This window comes from Somniosus microcephalus, chromosome 12, assembly GCF_052327205.1.
Source record: "Somniosus microcephalus isolate GS21.2 chromosome 12, FLI_Smic_1.0, whole genome shotgun sequence".
Taxonomy (NCBI): Eukaryota; Metazoa; Chordata; class Chondrichthyes; order Squaliformes; family Somniosidae; genus Somniosus; species Somniosus microcephalus.
The window spans coordinates 170,545,999-170,570,381 of NC_140998.1; the positions used below are offsets into that span (position 1 = coordinate 170,545,999).

The 24,383-nt window shown below is 51.6% G+C and overlaps 1 protein-coding gene across 1 annotated transcript in view; it reads left to right on the forward strand.

The window, feature by feature from the left end:
- Window positions 1–24,383, forward strand: part of sptbn5 (spectrin, beta, non-erythrocytic 5) — a 781,023-nt gene that overhangs the window by 291,029 nt on the left and 465,611 nt on the right. The window contains 2 exon segments of the mRNA XM_086003837.1: window positions 5,445–5,549; window positions 13,838–14,029. Coding sequence (XP_085859963.1) covers window positions 5,445–5,549; window positions 13,838–14,029 — 297 coding nt within the window.

Here is a 24,383-nt window from a genome sequence, read left to right on the forward strand (position 1 = left end):
CAGCGCTGTCTCTGGTGTGTGTACTCTCCTCGTTTATCATTTACAGCGCTGTCTCGGGTGTGTACTCTCCCTCGTTTATATTACAGCGCTGTCTCCGGGTGTGTACTCTCCCTCGTTTATATTACAGCGCTGTCTCCGGGTGTGTACTCTCCCTCGTTTATATTACAGCGCTGTCTCGGGTGTGTACTCTCCCTCGTTTATATTACAGCGCTGTCTCCGGGTGTGTACTCTCCCTCGTTTATATTACAGCGCTGTCTCCGGGTGTGTACTCTCCCTCGTTTATATTACAGCGCTGTCTCCGGGTGTGTACTCTCCCTCGTTTATATTACAGCGCTGTCTCCGGGTGTGTACTCTCCCTCGTTTATATTACAGCGCTGTCTCCGGGTGTGTACTCTCCCTCCGTTTATATTACAGCGCTGTCTCCGGGTGTGTACTCTCCCTCGTTTATATTACAGCGCTGTCTCCGGTGTGTACTCTCCTGGTTTATATTACAGCGCTGTCTCGGGTGTGTACTCTCCCTCGTTTATATTACAGCGCTGTCTCCGGGTGTGTACTCTCCCTCGTTTATATTACAGCGCTGTCTCCGGGTGTGTACTCTCCCTCGTTTATATTACAGCGCTGTCTCCGGGTGTGTACTCTCCCTGTTTATATTACAGCGCTGTCTCCGGGTGTGTACTCTCCCTCGTTTATATTACAGCGCTGTCTCCGGGTGTGTACTCTCCCTCGTTTATATTACAGCGCTGTCTCCGGGTGTGTACTCTCCCTGGTTTATATTACAGCGCTGTCTCCGGGTGTGTACTCTCCCTCGTTTATATTACAGCGCTGTCTCCGGGTGTGTACTCTCCCTCGTTTATATTACAGCGCTGTCTCCGGGTGTGTACTCTCCCTCGTTTATATTACAGCGCTGTCTCCGGGTGTGTACTCTCCCTCGTTTATATTACAGCGCTGTCTCCGGGTGTGTACTCTCCCTGGTTTATATTACAGCGCTGTCTCCGGGTGTGTACTCTCCCTCGTTTATATTACAGCGCTGTCTCAGGGTGTGTACTCTCCCTCGTTTATATTACAGCGCTGTCTCCGGGTGTGTACTCTCCCTCGTTTATATTACAGCGCTGTCTCCGGGTGTGTACGCTCCCTCGTTTATATTACAGCGCTGTCTCCGGGTGTGTACTCTCCCTCGTTTATATTACAGCGCTGTCTCCGGGTGTGTACTCTCCCTGGTTTATATTACAGCGCTGTCTCCGGGTGTGCACTCTCCCTGGTTTATATTACAGCGCTGTCTCTGGGTGTGTACTCTCCCTGGTTTATATTACAGCGCTGTCTCTGGGTGTGTACTCTCCTCGTTTATATTACAGCGCTGTCTCCGGGTGTGTACTCTCCCTCGTTTATATTACAGCGCTGTCTCCGGGTGTGTACTCTCCCTGGTTTATATTACAGCGCTGTCTCCGGGTGTGTACTCTCCCTGGTTTATATTACAGCGCTGTCTCTGGGTGTGTACTCTCCCTCGTTTATATTACAGCGCTGTCTCCGGGTGTGTACTCTCCCTGGTTTATATTACAGCGCTGTCTCCGGGTGTGTACTCTCCCTGGTTTATATTACAGCGCTGTCTCTGGGTGTGTACTCTCCCTGGTTTATATTACAGCGCTGTCTCCGGGTGTGTACTCTCCCTGGTTTATATTACAGCGCTGTCTCCGGGTGTGTACTCTCCCTCGTTTATATTACAGCGCTGTCTCTGGGTGTGTACTCTCCCTCGTTTATATTACAGCGCTGTCTCTGGGTGTGTACTCTCCCTCGTTTATATTACAGCGCTGTCTCTGGGTGTGTACTCTCCCTGGTTTATATTACAGCGCTGTCTCAGGGTGTGTACTCTCCCTCGTTTATATTACAGCGCTGTCTCCGGTGTGTACTCTCCCTCGTTTATATTACAGCGCTGTCTCCGGGTGTGTACTCTCCCTGGTTTATATTACAGCGCTGTCTCTGGTGTGTACTCTCCCTGGTTTATATTACAGCGCTGTCTCTGGGTGTGTACTCTCCCTCGTTTATATTACAGCGCTGTCTCCGGGTGTGTACTCTCCCTGGTTTATATTACAGCGCTGTCTCCGGGTGTGTACTCTCCCTCGTTTATATTACAGCGCTGTCTCCGGGTGTGTACTCTCCCTCGTTTATATTACAGCGCTGTCTCAGGGTGTGTACTCTCCCTGGTTTATATTACAGCGCTGTCTCCGGGTGTGTACTCTCCCTCGTTTATATTACAGCGCTGTCTCCGGGTGTGTACTCTCCCTGGTTTATATTACAGCGCTGTCTCCGGGTGTGTACTCTCCCTGGTTTATATTACAGCGCTGTCTCCGGGTGTGTACTCTCCCTGGTTTATATTACAGCGCTGTCTCCGGGTGTGTACTCTCCCTGGTTTATATTACAGCGCTGTCTCCGGGTGTGTACTCTCCCTGGTTTATATTACAGCGCTGTCTCCGGGTTGTATTCACATGCTCAGGGGTTTGACTGTACTCCCTGTTGTCAGCAGTGCTGGGAGCCGTTGTGCTTGGCGTGGTTGATAAGCTGACGCTCGCACTCTTGCACAAACAGTGAATACTCAGCCCAAAGCTGCTTTTGTCATCTTGCAGATTTGGGCTGCAGTAGTTTCAAGGTTTGAAGTGGAGTGAAAAAGAGTCTTTGTTGAGCTGTTAGCCCCAGAGTAAGGTGGGAATGCGTTTGAAAATGTCCCCGAGGTTTGCACAGCCAGGGTTTAGTCTGAATAACCTCCAACAAAAAAAGAACCAGGAGAGAAATCTCCACCGAATCGAACTACCACCTCTACAGTTTATGTGCATGTTCATCTTTCCGAGAGCACTGGTGAGTGGTGACAGTTTGTTGGCTGAACAAGGAGGTCAGTAACAGTGCAAATTTAATATCGGTTAATGGGGCACGTGAGGCATTTCATGGAAAAGTGCACCGAGGTTTAGGAAGTAAAAGCTTTCAAGGTACGACTACTGAATCCAGCAGCTCAGCATCAGTTCCTTGTGACCATTGACACACAGGGTGTCTGCACCACGTCGCTGCCACAAGTGACTTCATTTTGGCAGAAAGACCTTGTAAAGCTTTGACTTTCTCGGCTTTGATTTTTTTTGTGCTCTTGGACTAGAAGTTGGAGGAAAGAGCCAATTTGCTCACAGCTTGCTGTCGATCAAATGTTTAAAGGAGGAAAATCTGCCTCTGGAAGAAGGGGCTTGATCCAGCAGACTCTCGAAGGGATATCAGCATGTGCCCAGACACAACCAGGCTCCCGGAACGCAAGGTGCTGCTCAGAAGCTCTCTGACTAGTGCTGGAGTCTTATCCTCTGTAACTAACTCGCTGGTTTTTCTCGCTCGCAACAGCCTGTACTGGACCCAGGCTCCTTGGACCATTCGGGGTTAATGAGGTGATCGTCCAGGATGCTGCTGGGCCGACACTTTGAATGAGTTCAGTGAGTCTTTCCGTTAGTGTGCTTGACATTCCTGGCAGACTTCATGGGTGAAAGGTCAGGCCCTCTAGACGTTGAGGGATTTAAAATGTCGAGCCGGGGCCATGGTAACAGAGTCCAGCGTTTCACGGTCTGTAAGAAGCTGTGGCCGGCACCTGCAGGAACACCGCTACCCGCGCGCTCAGTCTCGATGTTGGACACGGCACCCGCAGCAGACCCGGGCCCTCCTGCTCGCTGCGTCTCCAGAATGGACATCACCTTGGCTTCCGCCTTGCTGGCCCCTCCTGCACCCCACCTCTCCACATTCGAATGGACACCTCCTGCACAGAGCGTGCATCCAAAATCACTGTGCGTGGGCGCTACTGAAAGGACAACACCTCCAGGGCCCAGCTCTGCCGCCTGCTCTCGGATGAGTCCTGGCTTTGCGGGGGCAGCATTGCCTCAGACCTGTAGACCTGGTGTTTCCAAGAAGGAGAGGACTGTAGCAGTACACCAGATCCCGCCTGCAAATATGTCCTCGGCTGGTGTATCATCGCTCTCTTTGCCGTTCTCTTCTGCGCCAAAGACTGCCCTGAAAGCCGATCATGGCTGGACACAGCCCGAGACTTCAAATCCACTCTGGGCACCCGTGGGAGCTGGTCAGCCCACCCACTCTGTGCCAGCACAACGGGTCAGCAGACTGCAAGTCACGCTGGCTGGTGTGCGGAACATGCCAGGACATCACGTTGCCTCATTGACTGTCACCCCACAGTCTGCAGTGCGAACCTCAAGCCACCAAATCTCCATTCACAGCACACCTGGAGCCTCCCAATTGAGCAGCCCTCCACAGGCACTGGGTGTGATTCCCTCTGCCGCTCCTGCACCTCACTTCTTTCAAACCGTGCTTGTATTACGGAGACGCCCAGAGCTGGATGAGGCCGGCTGGCCAGGCGAGAGCTCCGGTTGTACTCTGAATTGTATCTTCAATCCCTCTCTCACCAACAGCTGTGGCCCCGTGGTCTCTATCAGCCTAACCCCAGTCCAGACAAACCACATGCTTCCCCAGTGTGCCACCGAGCCCCCAACAGATACGCGGACTAGCAGCCCGTCCCAGAATTTCACCGCACTTTCTGAAGCCAAGCCTCGATATGCGGAGAAAGTGGCAAATCTCTCCGTGCAATGCACCTGTGGCAATAAAGATCGCCGCTGGATGGCTGAAAGTAACTCACTGGGCGTCGATCTCCACGCTGGTTACAAGGAGATTAGCCGTACCACTCCCAGTGTGCTGCAGGTGTCCTGCGGGAAATCAATGAGCTTATTTCTAAAGGTCAGACCACATTTACCAGGAGATATCCTTCAACATTAATCCCCTCCTGCACTTCAATTAAAACAGGCTTCGTATCACGTGGCAAGTTGCTTGTAATTGATGGCATCGGCAGTCATGACTGCATGGAGTATTATCCACTGGAGTCACAGGGTGCAGCTGGGAAACACGGACATTTTTGTTTCCTGTGTTCCTTCAACTGTTTTGTGAGTTTCGTGCTCATGAAGGTGAGGGATGTCAGTGCTGGGGATTTCAGGAGCCCAGTGTCAGCTCAATGTAGCTCATGCCAGCTCAGGTACAGCACAGGTTAGACACAGAGCAAAGCTCCCTCTACACAGCCTGAACAGTATGCCTCAGCTCAATCCTCAGAAGTGTGGCCATTACTGCAGATGTATTTAACTTTCCCTTTTCCCAAACCAGCTGGCCTGTGAGCTCCCTGGGGATAAACTAAATTGGCTGTGGAATATTTTGAAAATGCAGTGCAGCTTTGTAGCACATTTGAGTCTAGTGGGGTAGGATGACAGGCACGGGGATAAAATGTCTCCAATGCTATCTTGCGTTGGACGAGCAGGGAACTTGATCCTCATCATTGATGGTGAGTGAGGACGGCTGGATTTGATGAGTGACTACATGTAGTTGAATGTGCAGGAGGCGGTGAGCACTGACTGGCTGCGATCTTATTTCAGGTGTACCTAAGGTCCAGTGAACTGGGGACATCCGTGGACACTGTGGATTCTCTCATCAAACGGCATGAAGCCTTCGAGAAATTGCTGGCGACTCAGGAGGAAAAGGTAAATCCGGCCGTGTCCAGGTCATACAAGGTTAGGTTGGATAGAACAATGAACGAAAAGGGGCTGAAAAGATCTGGAAAAAGTGTGGGGTAATGTAACTCGAACATTCACTCACATGGAGTGTAAGTGCTGGTGTGGCTCCATCACTTAATCTGTGTTGAAACATCCATATATTACAAACTCTGTGAATGGGTCATAGCCAGCTTAACACTCTGAGGGTGGGGTCGGGCCGTGTTTCACTCTCTGAGGGTGGGGTCGGGCTGTGTTTCACTCTCTGAGGGGTGGGATCAGGCCGTGTTTCACTCTGAGGGTGGAGTCGGGCCGTGTTTCACTCTGAGGGTGGGGTCGGGCCGTGTTTTACTCTGAGGGTGGGGTCGGGCCGTGTTTCACTCTGAGGGTGGGGTCGGGCCGTGTTTCACTCTGAGGGTGGGGTCGGGCCGTGTTTCACTCTCTGAGAGTGGGGTCGGCCCGTGTTTCACTCTGAGGGTGGGGTCGGGCTGTGTTTCACTCTGAGGGTGGGGTCGGGCCGCGTTTCACTCTGAGGGTGGGGTCGGGCCGCGTTTCACTCTGAGGGTGGGGTCGGGCCGTGTTTCACTCTCTGAGGGTGGGGTCGGGCCGTGTTTCCCTCTCTGAGGGTGGGATCAGGCCATGTTTCACTCTCTGAGGGTGGGGTCGGTCCGTGTTTCACTCTCTGAGGGAAGGTTGGGCTCTTGGAGGGACACTATCTTTAACCTCGGTGCTCCAAGTTAGGATGGAGGAAGTAAGCCCGGTGAGCAAGTTCTAGTCTAGTGATCGCTGCTAGAAAGTATCCATCCAGTGTTACAGCAACGCCCTTGGCTGTGATGCCTCCCCGGGGTTGAGGAGCCAGCAGACGCTCACTATCCAGGGTCTCTCGTAAAGTCCTGGGCATGAGTGATGTACTGGAGTGCGGTCACCGACTGTACCCAGCAAGGTTCGGGTTCACCAGGGGAGGAGGTACAAAAGGGTAAAAATAGCAGGAATCTTCACTTCACAAAAGTGTACATCTGTGTAACTGTTTGTATAAAAATCCAATGTACTTGTGTGAGATTCGGGTGTGAGGGTCAGGTGTAACCGTGTGAGGGTCCGTGTGTAACCGTGTGAGGGTCGGGTGTAACCATGTGAGGGTCTGTGTGTAACCGTGTGAGGGTCTGTGTGTAACCGTGTGAGGGTCTGTGTGTAACCATGTGAGGGTCCGTGTGTAACCATGTGAGGGTCGGGTGTAACCGTATGAGGGTCGGGTGTAACCATGTGAGGGTCTGTGTGTATCCGAGTGAGGGTCTGTGTGTAACCGTGTGAGGGTCTGTGTGTAACCATGTGAGGGTCCGTGTGTAATCGTGTGAGGGTCCGTGTGTTAACGTGTGAGGGTCCGTGTGTAACCGTGTGAGGATCTGTGTGTAACCATGTGAGGGTCTGTGTGTAACCATGTGAGGGTCTGTGTGTAACCGTGTGAGGGTCCGTGTGTAACCGTGTGAGGGTCCGTGTGTAACCGTGTGAGGGTCAGTGTGTAACCGTGTGAGGGTCCATGTGTAACCGTGTGAGGGTCCGTGTGTAACCGTGTGAGGGTCGGGTGTAACCGTGTGAGGGTCGTGTGTAACCATGTGAGGGTCTGTGTGTAACCATGTGAGGGTCTGTGTGTAACCGTGTAAGGGTCCATGTGTAACCGTGTGAGGGTCATGTGTAACCGTGTGAGGGTCTGTGTGTAACCGTGTGAGGGTCTGTGTGTAACCGTGTGAGGGTCTGTGTGTAACCATGTGAGGGTCTGTGTGTAACCATGTGAGGGTCCGTGTGTAACCGTGTGAGGGTCGGGTGTAACCGTGTGAGGGTCGTGTGTAACCATGTGAGGGTCTGTGTGTAACCATGTGAGGGTCTGTGTGTAACCGTGTAAGGGTCCATGTGTAACCGTGTAAGGGTCCATGTGTAACCGTGTGAGGGTCGTGTGTAACCGTGTGAGGGTCTGTGTGTAACCGTGTGAGGGTCTGTGTGTAACCATGTGAGGGTCTGTGTGTAACCATGTGAGGGTCCGTGTGTAACCGTGTGAGGGTCGGGTGTAACTGTGTGAGGGTCGTGTGTAACCATGTGAGGGTCTGTGTGTAACCATGTGAGGGTCTGTGTGTAACCGTGTGAGGGTCATGTGTAACCGTGTGAGGGTCTGTGTGTAACCGTGTGAGGGTCTGTGTGTAACCATGTGAGGGTCTGTGTGTAACCATGTGAGGGTCTGTGTGTAACCGTGTAAGGGTCCGTGTGTAACCGTGTGAGGGTCGGGTGTAACCGTGTGAGGGTCCGCGTGTAACTGTGTGAGGGTCGGGTGTAAGCGTGTGAGGGTCTGTGTGTAACCGTGTAAGGGTCCATGTGTAACCGTGTGAGGGTCGTGTGTAACCATGTGAGGGTCTGTGTGTAACCGTGTGAGGTTTGGGTGTAACCGTGTAAGGGTCGTGTGTAACCGTGTGAGGGTCCATGTGTAACTATGTGAGGGTCCGTGTGTAACCGTGTGAAGGTCTGTGTGTAACCGTGTGAGGGGCTGTCTGTAACCATGTGAGGGTCTGTGTGTAACCGTGAAAGGGTCGGGTGTAACCGTGTGAGGGTCTGTGTGTAACCATGTGAGGGTCTGTGTGTAACCGTGTGAGGGTCTGTGTGTAACCGTGTGAGGGTCGGGTGTAACCGTGAGAGGGTCTGTGTGTAACCGTGTGAGGGTCTGTGTGTAACTGTGTGAGGGTCTGTGTGTAACCATGTGAGGGTCCGTGTGTAACCGTGTGAGGGTCCGTGTGTAACCGTGTGAGGGTCCGTGTGTAACCGTGTGTGGGTCTGTGTGTAACCATGTGAGGGTCTGTGTGTAACCATGTGAGGGTCCGTGTGTAACCGTGTGAGGGTCCGTGTGTAACCGTGTGAGGGTCCGTGTGTAACCGTGTGAGGGTCCGTGTGTAACCGTGTGAGGGTCCGTGTGTAACCGTGTGAGGGTCCGTGTGTAACCGTGTGAGGGTCGTGTGTAACCGTGTGAGGGTCTGTGTGTAACCATGTAAGGGTCCATGTGTAACCGTGTGAGGGTCGTGTGTAACCATGTGAGGGTCTGTGTGTAACCGTGTGAGGGTCTGTGTGTAACCGTGTGAGAGTCGGGTGTAACCGTGTGAGGGTCCGTGTGTAACTGTGTGAGGGTCGGGTGTAACTGTGTGAGGGTCGGGTGTAACCGTGTGAGGGTCCGTGCGTAACTGTGTGAGGGTCGAGTGTAAGCGTGTGAGGGTCTATGTGTAACCGTGTGAGGGTCCGTGTGTAACTGTGTGAAGGTCGGGTGTAACCGTGTGAGGGTCTGTGTGTAACCGTGTGAGTTTCTGTGTGTAACAGTGTGAGTTTCTGTGTGTAACCGTGTGAGGTTTGGAAGTAACCGTGTAAGGGTCATGTGTAACCGTGTAAGGGTCATGTGTAACCGTGTGAGGGTCCATGTGTAACTGTGTGAGGGTCCGTGTGTAACCGTATGAGGGTCCGTGTGTAACCGTGTGAGGGTCGGGTGTAACCGTGTGAGGGTCTGTGTGTAATCGTGTGAGGGTCTGTGTGTAACCGTGTGAGGGTCTGTGTGTAACCGTGTGAGGGTCTGTGTGTAATCGTGTGAGGGTCTGTGTGTAACCGTGTGAGGGTCTGTGTGTAACCGTCTGAGGGTCTGTGTGTAACCGTGTGAGTTTCTGTGTGTAACCGTGTGAGTTTCTGTGTGTAACTGTGTGAGGGTCTGTGTGTAATCGTCTGAGGGTCTGTCTGTAATCGTGTGAGGGTCTGTGTGTAACCGTGTGAGGGTCTGTGTGTAACCATGTGAGGGTCTGTGTGTAACCGTGTGAGGGTCGGTTGTAACCGTGTGAGGGTCGGTTGTAACCGTGTGTGAGGGTCTGTGTGTAAACGTATGTGAGGGTCTGTGTGTAACCGTGTGAGGGTCTGTGTGTAACCATGTGAGGGTCTGTGTGTAACCATGTGAGGGTCTGTGTGTAACCGTGTGAGGGTCGGTTGTAACCGTGTGAGGGTTGGGTGTAACCATGTGAGGGTCTGTGTGTAACCATGTGAGGGTCTGTGTGTAACCATGTGAGGGTCTGTGTGTAACCGTGTGAGGGTCTGTGTGTAACCATGTGAGGGTCTGTGTGTAACCATGTGAGGGTCTGTGTGTAACCGTGTGAGGGTCTGTGTGCAACCGTCTGAGGGTCTGTGTGTAACCGTGTGAGATTCTGTGTGTAACCGTGTGAGTTTCTGTGTGTAACTGTGTGAGGGTCTGTGTGTAATCGTCTGAGGGTCTGTCTGTAACCGTGTGAGGGTCTGTGTGTAACCGTGTGAGGGTCTGTGTGTAACCATGTGAGGGTCTGTGTGTAACCGTGTGAGGGTCTGTGTGTAACCGTGTGAGGGTCGGTTGTAACCGTGTGAGGGTTGGGTGTAACCATGTGAGGGTCTGTGTGTAACTATGTGAGGGTCTGTGTGTAACCATGTGAGGGTCTGTGTGTAACCGTGTGAGGGTCGGTTGTAACCGTGTGAGGGTTGGGTGTAACCATGTGAGGGTCTGTGTGTAACCATGTGAGGGTCTGTGTGTAACCATGTGAGGGTCTGTGTGTAACCGTGTGAGGGTTGGGTGTAACCATGTGAGGGTCTGTGTGTAACCATGTGAGGGTCTGTGTGTAACCATGTGAGGGTCTGTGTGTAACCGTGTGAGGGTTGGGTGTAACCGTGTGAGGGTCTGTGTGTAACCATGTGAGGGTCTGTGTGTAACCGTGTGAGGGTCTGTGTGTAACCGTGTGAGGGTCGGGTGTAACCGTGTGAGGGTCTGTAACCGTGTGAGGGTCTGTGTGTAACCGTGTGAGGGTCTGTGTGTAACCGTGTGAGGGTCGGTTGTAACCGTGTGAGGGTCTGTGTGTAACCATGTGAGGGTTGGGTGTAACCGTGTGAGGGTCTGTGTATAACCATGTGAGGGTCTGTATGTAACCGTGTGAGGGTCTGTGTGTAACCGTGTGAGGGTCGGTTGTAACCGTGTGTGAGGGTCCATGTGTAACCGTGTGAGGGTCGGGTGTAACCGTGTGAGGGTCTGTGTGTAACCGTGTGAGGGTCTGTGTGTAACCGTGTGAGGGTCTGTGTGTAACCGTGTGAGGGTCTGTGTGTAACCGTGTGTGAGGGTCTGTGTGTAACTGTGTGAGGGTCGGGTGTAACCGTGTGAGGGTCTGTGTGTAACCGTCTGAGGGTCTGTGTGTAACCGTGTGAGGGTCCGTGTGTAACCGTGTGAGGGTCCGTGTGTAACCGTGTGAGGGTCTGTAACCGTGTGTGGGTGTGTGTGTAACCGTGTGAGGGTCTGTGTGTAACCATGTGTGTGTGTGTGTGTGTAACCGTGTGAGGGTGCGTGTGTAACCGTGTGAGGGTCTGTGTGTAACCGTGTGAGGGTCTGTGTCTAACCGTGTGAGGGTCTGTAACCGTGTGTGTGTGTGTGTGTGTGTGTGTGTAACCGTGTGAGGGTCCGTGTGTAACCGTGTGAGGGTCCGTGTGTAACCGTGTGAGGGTCCGTGTGTAACCGTGTGAGGGTCCGTGTGTAACCGTGTGAGGGTCCGTGTGTAACCGTGTGAGGGTCTGTGTGTAACCGTGTGAGGGTCTGTGTCTAACCGTGTGAGGGTCTGTAACCATGTGTGGGTGTGTGTGTAACCGTGTGAGGGTCTGTGTGTAACCGTGTGAGGGTCTGTGTGTAACCGTGTGAGGGTCCGTGTGTAACCGTGTGAGGGTCTGTGTGTAACCATGTGAGGGTCTGTGTGTAACCGTGTGAGGGTCTGTGTGTAACCGTGTGAGGGTCTGTAACCGTGTGTGGGTGTGTGTGTAACCGTGTGAGGGTCTGTGTGTAACCGTGTGTGTGTGTGTGTGTGTAACCGTGTGAGGGTCTGTGTGTAACTGTTTATCTCAATGGAAATTCATCATATAATGTCAGTGACTGCACCATCATGATATCACTTGCAAAGTACGGTGGTGTAGTGTTTATGTTACTGAACTAATAATCCAGACAACGTAAGGTGAAATCCTATTGTCAGTCTGATAACTAGAATTTGGATATAAAAAGCTGGTATCAGTAAAAGTAACGATGAAGCTGCCGGATTGTCATAAAAACCCAACTGGTTCACTGATGTCCTTACCCGGTCTGGCCCAAATGTGGCTCCAGTCCCAAACCAACATAGTTGACTCTAGTAAGAGAATGCAAGTGAGAACCAGGCTGAATATAGAAAGTTCAGAGGGGAAGTGGAAAAGGAAATAAGAGGGGCAAAGACAGAGTATGAGAATTGATTGGCAGCTAACATAAAAGGGAATCCAAAAGTCTTCTATAGGTATATAAATAGTAAATGGGTAATAAGAGAAGGGCTGGGGCCGATTAGGGACCAAAAAAGGAGTTCTACGCATGGAGGCAGAGGGCATGCCTGAGGTATTAAATGAGTAATTTGCATCTGTCTTTACTAAGGAAGAAGATGCTGCCAAAGTCATAGTGAAAGATGAGGTAGTTGAGATACTGGATGGGATAAAAATTGATCAAGTGGAAGTACTAGAAAGGCTGGCTGTACTTAAAGTAGATAAGTCACCAGGACCGGATGGGATGCATCCTAGGATGCTAAGGGAAGTAAAGATGGAAATTGCGCAGGTACTGGCCATAATCTTCCAAACCTCCTTGGATATGCTGTGGTGCCAATGGACTGGAGAATTGCAAATGTTACACCCTTGTTCAAAAAAGGGTTTCAGGGTAAAGCCAGCAACTACAGGCCAGTCAGTTTAACCTCGGTAGTGGGGAAGCTTTTAGAAACGATAATCCAGGACAAAATTAACAGTCACTTGGACAAGTGTGGATTAATTAAGGAGAGCCAGCACGGATTTGTTAAAGGCAAATCGTGTTTCACTAACTTGATTGAGTTTTTTGATGAGGTAACAGAGAGGGTTGATGAGGGCAATGCGGTAGATGTGGTGTACATGGACTTCCAAAAGGTGTTTGATAAAGTGCCACATAATAGGTTTGCCAGCAAAGTTGAAGCCTATGGCATAAAATGGACAGTGGCAGCATGGATACGAAATTGGCTAAGTGACAGGAAACAGAGAGTAGTGGTGAACGGGTATTTATCGGACTGGAGGAAGGTATACAGTGGTGTTGCCCAGGGTTTGGCACTAGGACCACTACTTTTCCTGATGTATATCAATGACTTGGACTTGGGTGTACAGGGCACAATTTCAAAATTTGTAGATGACACAGAACTTGGAAGTATAGTGAACAGTGAGGAGGATAGTGATAGACTTCAAGAGGACATAGACAGGCTGGTGAAATGGGCGGACACGTGGCAGATGAAATTTAATGCAGCAAAGTGCGAAGTGATACATTTTGGTAGGAAGAACAAGGAGAGGTTATATAAACTAAAGGGTACAATTCTAAAGGGGGTGCATGAACAGAGAGACCTGGGGGTATATGGGCACAAATCATTGAAGGTGGCAGGACAGGTTGAGAAAGCAGTTAAAAAAGCATACGGGATCCTGGGCTTCATGAATAGAGGCATAGAGTACAAAAGCAAGGAAGTTATGATGAACCTTTATAAAACACTGGTCCGGCCTCAACTGGAGTATTGTGTCCAATTCTGGGCACCGCACTTTAGAAAGGATGTGAAGGCCTTAAAGAGGGTGCAGAAAAGATTTACCAGAATGGTTCCAGGGATGAGGGACTTCAGTTATGTGGACAGACTGGAAAAGTTGGGGTTGTTCTCCTTGGAGCAGAGAAGATTGAGAGGAGATTTGATAGGTGTTCAAAATCATGAGGGGTCGAGACAGAGTAGATAGAAACTATTCCCATTGGTGGAAAGGTCGAGAACCAGAGGACACAGATTTAAGGTGATCGGCAGAAGAACCAAAGGCGACATGAGGAAAATCTTTTTTACGCAGCAAATGGTTAGGATCTGGAATGCACTGCCTGAAAGCATGATGGAGGCAGACTCAATCATGGCTTTGAAAAGGGAATTGGATAAGTATCTGAAGGAAAAAAATTTGCAGGGCTACGGGGAAAGGACAGGAGAGTGGGACTAGCTGAGGCACTCTTGCAGAGAGCCGACACGGGCTCGATGGACCAAATGGCCGCCTTCTGTGCTGTAACCATTCTATGAATCATTCTATGATTCTTAACTGCCTTCTGAAATTGCCTAGCAAGCCTCTCAGTTGTATCAGAAGTTCAAGAAGAAGGTGAAGGCCCAGAGTCTGAAGTGTCCCTGAGATGCGCTGCTCCATACAGTGAGTGTTTTGTTTTGTTTCAGGTGACGTCACTGCAGGAGCAGGCAGGCAAGCTGACGGAAGAGGGTTTGAAACGTGACGATGCGAGTCACATCCAGCAGAAGCTCAACGCCATCCTGGAGAGGAGGAACCGCATTAAGGAGCTGTCACAGAGCCGCAAGAGAGACCTGAGCACTGCCCGCCTGCTGGCCCGGTTCAACCAGGACCTGACCGAGGTACAGTACTGTCTCACACCTGGCTGTCCATAGTGGCCCCAGCCTCACATCAGACTCTCACCGATTGACAACAGCAGTTTATGTAAACACAACACATGAGCAGACATTTCAGAAACTCCACACTGAGTGGACAGACATGAAAACCCAGTCAAACTAGTCGTGTGTTTCTTATTCCGTTGTCTGGTCAGGTCAGGCAGTGTTTACAGAGCAGGACATTCGCTAATACCAACAAATCAACCTGCATTTATACAGCCCCATTCATGGCCTCAGGACCTTCCAAAGCACTTTACAACCAATTTATCCAGCTTCCGCTTAAATGCATCTGTGCTATTCGCCTCGACCACTCCCTGTGGTAGCGCGCTCTACATTCTCACCACTCTCTGGGTAAAGACGTTTCTCCTGAATTCCCGATTGGATTTATTAGTGACTATCTTATATTTACAGTTTTGGTCTCCCCCACAAATGGAAACATTTTCTCTACGTCTACCTGATGAAACCCTTTCATAATTTTAAAGACCGTTATCAGGTCAGCCTTCTCTTTTCTAGAGAAAAGAGCCCCAGCCTGTTCATTCTTTCCTGATCGGTATAACCTTACAGTTGACGGAAGCTATCAATGAAACTTGTGCACTGTAGCACAGAATCTTCGCTGTACTGCCCTCACCACGAGCCAGGACAGCAGATTGAAAGCAGATGTGGCTGCTGGATCAGGCAGCGACTTCTACTGAGCTCATTCTGGCAGCGAGTGGCAGGAGACAGCAATACCTCCAGAATGAGCTCATGGCTCAGAGTGGAACAAAGGCTTACTGCAGGCTGTCTGAACACTCCATACAGTGGCAGATTAAAAGGCAGGCATCTGTGAGAAAGTTCAAGGGGCACACCATGCACCTTGCACTCGCTGCACTTCCATATATTCTCAGATAGAAATCTCTTGGTGGGACTCCCACCACACTGGTGTCTGAATTCTGATCTAAAGACAGTAGGTTCGATATGATTCAGCTTAGACTGAGCACGTTCACCCAGCACCGAGGAAGCTCGAGTCACTGAGCTACTGAGCTGGAACGAGAATGGATACAAGCCATGCAAGGGCAGGGGCTGGGGGGCACAGGCTCTGAGCTGACACGGTGACCCAACATTTAGCGGAGTGGTCAGTGGAGGGAGAGGTTAGGATTTCTCCAGTTACTCTTACTGAGTGTGTTTACGCTGTTGTTATACTGGAGACTGATCTTCCCCAAGGCATTGCATATTCTTAAAATGAGCAGCGATAAATTGAAGGAACTGTTTGCAGCATGAGGCGGCTGTGGGACAGCTCAGTGAAGGTTATGTGTGTGTGTGTGTCCATCGCCATGCTCCCAACACTGCTCATTTATTTGTGTTGTAGCTTAAGATGGACAATACACCCTCTGATTTATAGGCACGGTGGGTTAAGGGGAAAATTTGCTCGTTTTCTACTTGTCTGATAGAAAGAACAGATGGCTTAACGGGAACAGAACAGCAGGGATTTCCTGCTCCCAGTACAGCTTCAAACTTAATCCATTACCAGCTCAGCAGAGGGAAGAACTTGCATGGAATGAGAGGTGGCCTAGAGCCTATTGAACTGAAGCTCCTCCTGCTTGGCACTGAGTGTACCCATTCCAAACCAGTGCAGCAAGGCCGCAGCACACAATGACGCGTTCCATCCACCTCTGTACACTCGCATCATCATCATCGAAACACACACTACACATGGACAGAACTGTAGTTACAGAGAAACACAGATCTCACTCCCATCTTCAAAGACATACAGACCCCACTCTCCCATTACAGAAACATAGACCCCAAGAAAACACAGACCCCACTCTCCCCGTCACAGAAACACAGGCCCCACTACCTCCATCACAGAAACACAGAACCCACTCTCTCCATCACAGAAACACAGACCCCACACTCTCCATCACAGAAACACAGACCCCACTCTCCCCACCACAGAAACACAGACCCCAATCTCTCCATCACAGAAACACAGACCCCACTCTCCCCATCACAGAAACATGGACCCCACTCTCTCCATCACAGAAACACAGACCCCACTCTCTCCAACACAGAAACACAGACCCCACTCTCCCCATCACAGAAACACGGACCCCACTCTCCCCATCACAGAAACACAAACCCCACTCTCTCCATCACAGAAACACAGACCCCACTCTCCCCATCACAGAAACATGGACCCCACTCTCTCCATCACAGAAACACAGACCCCACTCTCTCCAATACAGAAACACAGACCCCACTCTCCCCATCACAGAAACACGGACCCCACTCTCCCCATCACAGAAACACAGACCCCACTCTCTCCAACACAGAAACACAGACCCCACTCTCCCCATCACAGAAACACAGACCCCACTCTCTCCATCACAGAAACACAGATCCCACTCTCTCCATCACAGAAACACAGACCCCACTCTCCATCACAAAAACACAGACCCCACTCTCCCCATCACAGAAACACAGACCCCACTCTCCCCACCACAGAAACACAGACCCCACTCTCTCCATCACAGAAACACAGACCCCACTCTCCCAATCACAGAAACACAGACCGCACTCTCCCTATCACAGAATCACAGACCCCACTCTCTCCATCACAGAAACACAGATCCCACTCTCCCTATCACAGAATCACAGACCCCACTCTCTCCATCACAGAAACACAGACCCCACACTCCCAATCACAGAAACACAGACCCGACTCTCCTCATCATAGCAACACAGAACCCACTCTCCACATCACAGAAACACAGACCACACTCTCCCCATCACAGAAACACAAACCCCACTCTCCCCATCACAGACTCACAGATCCCACTCTCTCCATCACAGAAACACTGACCCCACTCTCTCCATCGCAGAAACACAGACCCCACTCTCCCAATCCCCAAAACACAGACCCCACTCTCTCCATCACAGAAACACAGACCCCACTCTCTCCATCGCAGAAACACAGACCCCACTCTTCCCATCACAGAAACACAGACCCCACTCTTCCCATCACAGAAACACAGACCCCACTCTCTCCATCACAGAAACACAGACCCCACTCTCTCCATCACAAAAACACAGACCCCACTCTCTCCATCACAGAAACACAGACCCCACTCTCCTCATCATAGCAACACAGAACCCACTCTCCCCATCACAGAAACACAGACCACACTCTCCCCATCACAGAAACACAAACCCCACTCTCCCCATCACAGAAACACAGACCCCACTCTCCCCATCACAGACTCACAGATCCCACTCTCTCCATCACAGAAACACTGACCCCACTCTCTCCATCGCAGAAACACAGACCCCACTCTCCCAATCCCCAAAACACAGACCCCACTCTCTCCATCACAGAAACACAGACCCCACTCTCTCCATCACAGAAACACAGACCCCACTCTTCCCATCACAGAAACACAGACCCCACTCTTCCCATCACAGAAACACAGACCCCACTCTCTCCATCACAGAAACACAGACCCCACTCTCTCCATCACAAAAACACAGACCCCACCCTCTCCATCACAGAAACACAGACCCCACTCTCCCCACCACAGAAATACAGACCCCACTCTCCCCATCACAGAAACACAGACCCCACTCTCCCCATCACAGAAACACAGACCCCACTCTCTCCATCATAGAAACACAGACCCCACTCTCCCATCACAGAAACACAGACCCCACTCTCTCCATCACAGAAACACAGACCCCACTCTCCTCATCATAGAAACACAGACCCCACTCTCTCCATCACAGATACACAGACCCCACTCTCCCCACCACAGAAACACAGACCCGACTCTCCTCATCACAGAAACACAGACGCCACTCTCTCCATCACAGAAACACAGACCCCACTCTCCCCACCACAGAAACACAGACCCCACTCTGCTCATCACAGAAACACAGACCCCACTCTCCTCATCATAGAAACACAGATTCCACTCTCCCCTCACAGGAACACAGACCCCGCTCTCCTCATCATAGAAACACAGACCACACTCTCCCCATCACAGGAACACAGACCCCACTCTCGCCATCACAAAAACACAGACCCCACTCTCCTCATCACAGAAACACAGACCCCACTCTCTCCATCACAGAAACACAGACCCCACTCTCCCCATCATAGAAACACAGACCCCACTCTCCCCATCACAGGAACACAGACCCCACTCTCCTCATCATAGAAACACAGACCCCACTCTCCTCATCACAGAAACACAGACCGCACTCTCCCTATCACAGAATCACAGACCCCACTCTCTCCATCACAGAAACACAGACCCCACTCTCCCTATCACAGAATCACAGACCCCACTCTCCCAATCATAGAAACACAGACCCCACTCTCCCCATCACAGGAACACAGACCCCACTCTCCTCATCATAGAAACACAGATCCCACTCTCCCCATCACAGGAACACAGACCCCACTCTCTTCATCATAGAAACACAGACCCCACTCTCCTCATCACAGAAACACAGACCCCACTCTCCCCATCACAGAAACACAGACCCCACTCTCGCCATCACAAAAACACAGACCCCACTCTCCTCATCACAGAAACACAGACCCCACTCTCTCCATCACAGAAACACAGATCCCACTCTCCCCACCACAGAAACACAGACCCCACTCTCCCCATCATAGGAACACAGACCCCACTCTCCCCATCACAGAAACACAGACCCCACTCTCCCCTTCACAGAAACACAGACCCCACTCTCCCCTTCACAGAAACACAGACCCCAGTCTGCTCATCATAGAAACACAGACCCCACTCTCCCCTTCACAGAAACACAGACCCCACTCTCCCCTTCACAGAAACACAGACCCCACTCTCCCCATCACAGAAACACAGACCCCATGCTCCCCTTCACAGAAACACAGACCCCACTCTTCTCATCACAGAAACGCAGACCCCACTCTCCCCACCACAGAAACACAGACCCCACTCTCTCCATCACAGGAACACAGACCCCACTCTCCTCATCATAGAAACACAGATCCCACTCTCCCCATCACAGGAACACAGACCCCACTCTCCTCATCATAGAAACACAGACCCCACTCTCCTCATCACAGAAACACAGACCCCACTCTCTCCATCACAGAAACACAGATCCCACTCTCCCCACCACAGAAACACAGACCCCACTCTCCCCATCACAGGAACACAGACCCCACTCTCCCCATCACAGAAACACAGACCCCACTCTCCCCTTCACAGAAACACAGACCCCACTCTCCCCTTCACAGAAACACAGACCCCAGTCTCCTCATCATAGAAACACAGACCCCACTCTCCCCTTCACAGAAACACAGACCCCACTCTCCCCTTCACAGAAACACAGACCCCACTCTCCCCATCACAGAAACACAGACCCCACGCTCCCCTTGACAGAAACACAGACCCCACTCTCCTCATCACAGAAATGCAGACCCCACTCTCCCCACCACAGAAACACAGACCCCACTCTCTCCATCACAGGAACACAGACCCCACTCTCCTCATCATAGAAACACAGATCCCACTCTCCCCATCACAGGAACACAGACCCCACTCTCCTCATCATAGAAACACAGACCCCACTCTCCTCATCACAGAAACACAGACCCCACTCTCTGCATCACAGAATCACAGACCCCACTCTCTCCATCACAGAAACACTGACCCCACTCTCTCCATCACAGAAACACTGACCCCACTCTCTCCATCACAGAAACACAGACGCCACACTCCCCATCACAGAAACACAGACCTCACTCTCCCCATCACAGATATACAGACCCCACTTTCCCCATCACAGAAACACAGACCCCACTCTCTCCATCACAGAAACACAGACCCCACTCTCTCCATCACCGAATCACAGACCCCACTCTCCCCATCACAGAAACACAGACCCCACTCTCTCCATCACAGAAACATAGACGCCACTCTCCCCATCACAGAAACACAGACCCCACTCTCTCCATCACAGAAACACAGACCCCAATCTCCATCACAGAAACACAGACCCCACTCTCCCCATCACAGAATCACAGACCCAACACTCCCCATCACAGAATTACAGACCCCACTCTCCCCATCACAGAATCACAGACCCAACTCTCCCCATCACAGAAACACAGATCCCACTCTCCCCATCACAGAATCACAGACCCCACTCTCCCCATCACAGAATCACAGACCCCACTCTCCCCATCACAGAAACACAGACCCCACTCTCCCCATCACAGAAACACAGACCCCACTCTCTCCATCACAGAAACACAGACCCCACTCCCCCATCACAGAATCACAGACCCCACTCTCCCCATCACAGAAACACAGACCCCACTCTCTCCATCACAGAAACACAGACCCCACTCTCTCCATCACAGAAACACAGACCCCACTCTCTCCATCACAGAAACACAGACCCCACTCTCTCCATCACAGAAACACAGACCCCACTCCCCCGATCACAGAAACACAGACCCCACTCTCTCCATCACAGAAACACAGACCCCACTCTCTCCATCACAGAAACACAGACCCCACTCTCTCCATCACAGAAACACAGACTCCACTCTCCCCATCACAGAAACACACACCCCACTCTCCCCATCACAGAATCACAGACCCCACTCTCTCCATCACAGAAACACAGACCCCACTCTCCCCATCACAGAATCACAGACCCCACTCTCCCCATCACAGAAACACAGACCCCAGTCTCTCCATCACAGAAACACAGACCCCACTCTCCCCAACACAGAATCACAGACGCCACTCTCGCCATCACAAAAACACAGACCCCACTCTCCTCATCACAGAAACACAGACCTCACTCTCTCCATCACAGAAACACAGAACCCACTCTCCCCATCATAGAAACACAGACCCCACTCTCCCCATCACAGGAACACAGACCCCACTCTCCTCATCATAGAAACACAGATCCCACTCTCCCCATCACAGGAACACAGACCCCACTCTCCTCATTATAGAAACACAGACCCCACTCTCCTCATCACAGAAACACAGACCCCACTCTCCCCATCACAGAAACACAGACCCCACTCTCGCCATCACAAAAACACAGACCCCACTCTCCTCATCACAGTAACACAGGCCCCACTCTCTCCATCACAGAAACACAGACCCTACTCTCCCCACCACAGAAACACAGACCCCACTCTCCCCATCACAGGAACACAGACCCCACTCTCCCCATCACAGAAACACAGACTCCACTCTCCCCTTCACAGAAACACAGACCCCACTCTCCCCTTCACAGAAACACAGACCCCACTCTCCTCATCATAGAAACACAGACCCCACTCTCCCCTTCACAGAAACACAGACCCCACTCTCCCCTTCACAGAAACACAGACCCCACTCTCCCCTTCACAGAAACACAGACCCCACTCTCCTCATCATAGAAACACAGACCCCACTCTCCTCATCACAGAAACACAGACCCCACTCTCCCCATCACAGGAACACAGACCCCACTCTCCTCATCATAGAAACACAGATCCCACTCTCCCCATCACAGGAACACAGACCCCACTCTCGCCATCACAGAAACACTGACCCCACTCTCTCCATCACAGAAACACTGACCCCACTCTCTCCATCACAGAAACACAGACGCCACTCTCCCCATCACAGAAACACAGACCCCACTCTCCCCATCACAGATATACAGACCCCACTTTCCCCATCACAGAAACACAGACCCCACTCTCTCCATCACAGAAACACAGACCCCACTCTCTCCAACACCGAAACACAGACCCCACTCTCTCCAACACCGAAACACAGACCCCACTCTCCCCATCACAGAAACACAGACCGCACTCTCCCCATCACAGAAACTCAGACCCCACTCTCCCCATCACAGAAACACAGACCCCACTCTCTCCATCACAGAAACACAGACCCCACTCTCCCCATGACAGAAACTCAGACCCCACTCTCCCCATCACAGAAACTCAGACCCCACTCTCCCCATCACAGAAACACAGACCCCACTCTCTCCATTACAGAAACACAAACCCCACTCTCCCCATCACAGAAACACAGACCCCACTCTCCCCATCACAGAAACACAGACCCCACTCTCCCCATCACAGAAACACAGACCCCACTCTCCCCATCACAGAACCACAGACCCCACGCTCCCCATCACAGTAACACAGACCCCACTCGCCCCATCACAGAAACTCAGACCCCACTCTCTCCATCACAGAAACACCGACCTCACTCTTCCCATCACAGAAACACAGACCACACACTCGCCATCACAGAAACACGGACCCCAATCTCCCCATTACAGAAACACAAACCCCACACTCCCCATCACAGAAACACAGACCCCACTCTCTCCATCACAGAAACACAGACCCCACTCTCCTCATCATAGAAACGCAGACCCCACTCTCGCCATCACAGAAACTCAGATCCTAATCTCCCCATTACAGTAACACAAGCCCCACTCTCCCCATCACAGAAACACAGACCCCACTCTCCCCATCACGGAATCACAGACCCCACTCTCCCCATCACAGAAACACAGACCCCACTCTCCCCATCACAGAAACACAGACCCCACTCTCCCCATCACGGAATCACAGACACCACTCTCCCCATCACAGAATCACAGATCCCACTCTCCATCACAGAAACACAGACCCCACTCTCCCCATCACAGAAACACAGACCCCACTCTCCCCATCACAGAAACACAGACCGAACTCTCCTCATCATAGAAACACAGACCCCACTCTCCCCACCACAGAAACTCAGACCCCACTCTCACCATCACAGAAACACAGACCCCACTCTCCCCACCACAGAAACTCAGACCCCACTCTCACCATCACAGAAACACAGACCCCACTCTCCTCATCATAGAAACATAGACCCCACTCTCCCCATCACAGAAACTCAGACTCCACTCTCCCCATCACAGAAACACAGACCCCACTCTCTCCATCACAGAAACACAGACCCCACTCTCTACATCACAGAAACACAGAACCCACTCTCGCCATCACAGAAACTCAGACCCCACTCTCCCCATCACAGAAACTCAGACCCCACTCTCCCCATCACAGAAACACAGACCCCACTCTCTCCATCACAGAAACACAGACCCCACTCTCCCCATGACAGAAACTCAGACCCCACTCTCCCCATCACAGAAACACAGACCCCACTCTCCCCATCACAGTAACACAGACCCCACTCTCCCCATCACAGAAACACAGACCCCACTCTCCTCATCATAGAAACACAGACCCCACTCTCCCCACCACAGAAACTCAGACCCCACTCTCACCATCACAGAAACACAGATCCCACTCTCTGCATCACAGAAACACAAACCCCACTCTCCCCATCACAGAAACACAGACCCCCCTCTCCCCATCACAGAAACACAGACCGCACTCTCCCCCTCACAGAAACACAGACCCCACTCTCCCCATCACAGAAACACAGACGCCACTCTCCCCATCACAGAAACACAGACCGCACTCTCCCCATCAATGAAACACAGACCCCACTCTGTACATCACAGAAACACAGACCCTACTCTCTCCCCAGCACAGAATCACAGACCCTACTCTCTCCCCATCACAGAAACACAGACCCCACTCTCCCAATCACAGAAACACAGACCCCACTCTCCCAATCACAGAAACACAGACCCTACTCTCTCCCCATCACAGAAACACAGACCCTACTCTCTCCCCATCACAGAAACACAGACCCCACTCTCTCCCCATCACAGAAACACAGACCCCACTCTCCCAATCACAGAAACACAGACCCCACTCTCCATCACAGAAACACAGACCCCACTCTCCCAATCACAGAAACACAGACCCCACTCTCCATCACAGAAACACAGAACCCACTCTCCCCATCACAGAAACACAGACCCCACTCTCTCCATCACAGAAACACAGATCCCACCCTCTCCATCACAGAAACACAGACCCCACTCTCCCTGTCACAGAAACACAGACCCCACTCTCCCAATCCCAAAAACACAGACCCCACTCTCCCCATCACAGAAACACAGACCCTACTCTCCCCATCACAGAAACACAGACCCCACTCTCCCCATCACTGAAACACAGACCCCACTCTCCCCATCACAGAAACACAGACCCCACTCTCCCCATCACAGAAACACAGACCCCACTCACTCCATCACAGAAACACAGACCACACTCTCCCCATCACAGAATCACAGACCCCACTCTCCATCACAAAAACATAGACCCCTCTCTCCCCATCACAGAAACACAGACCCC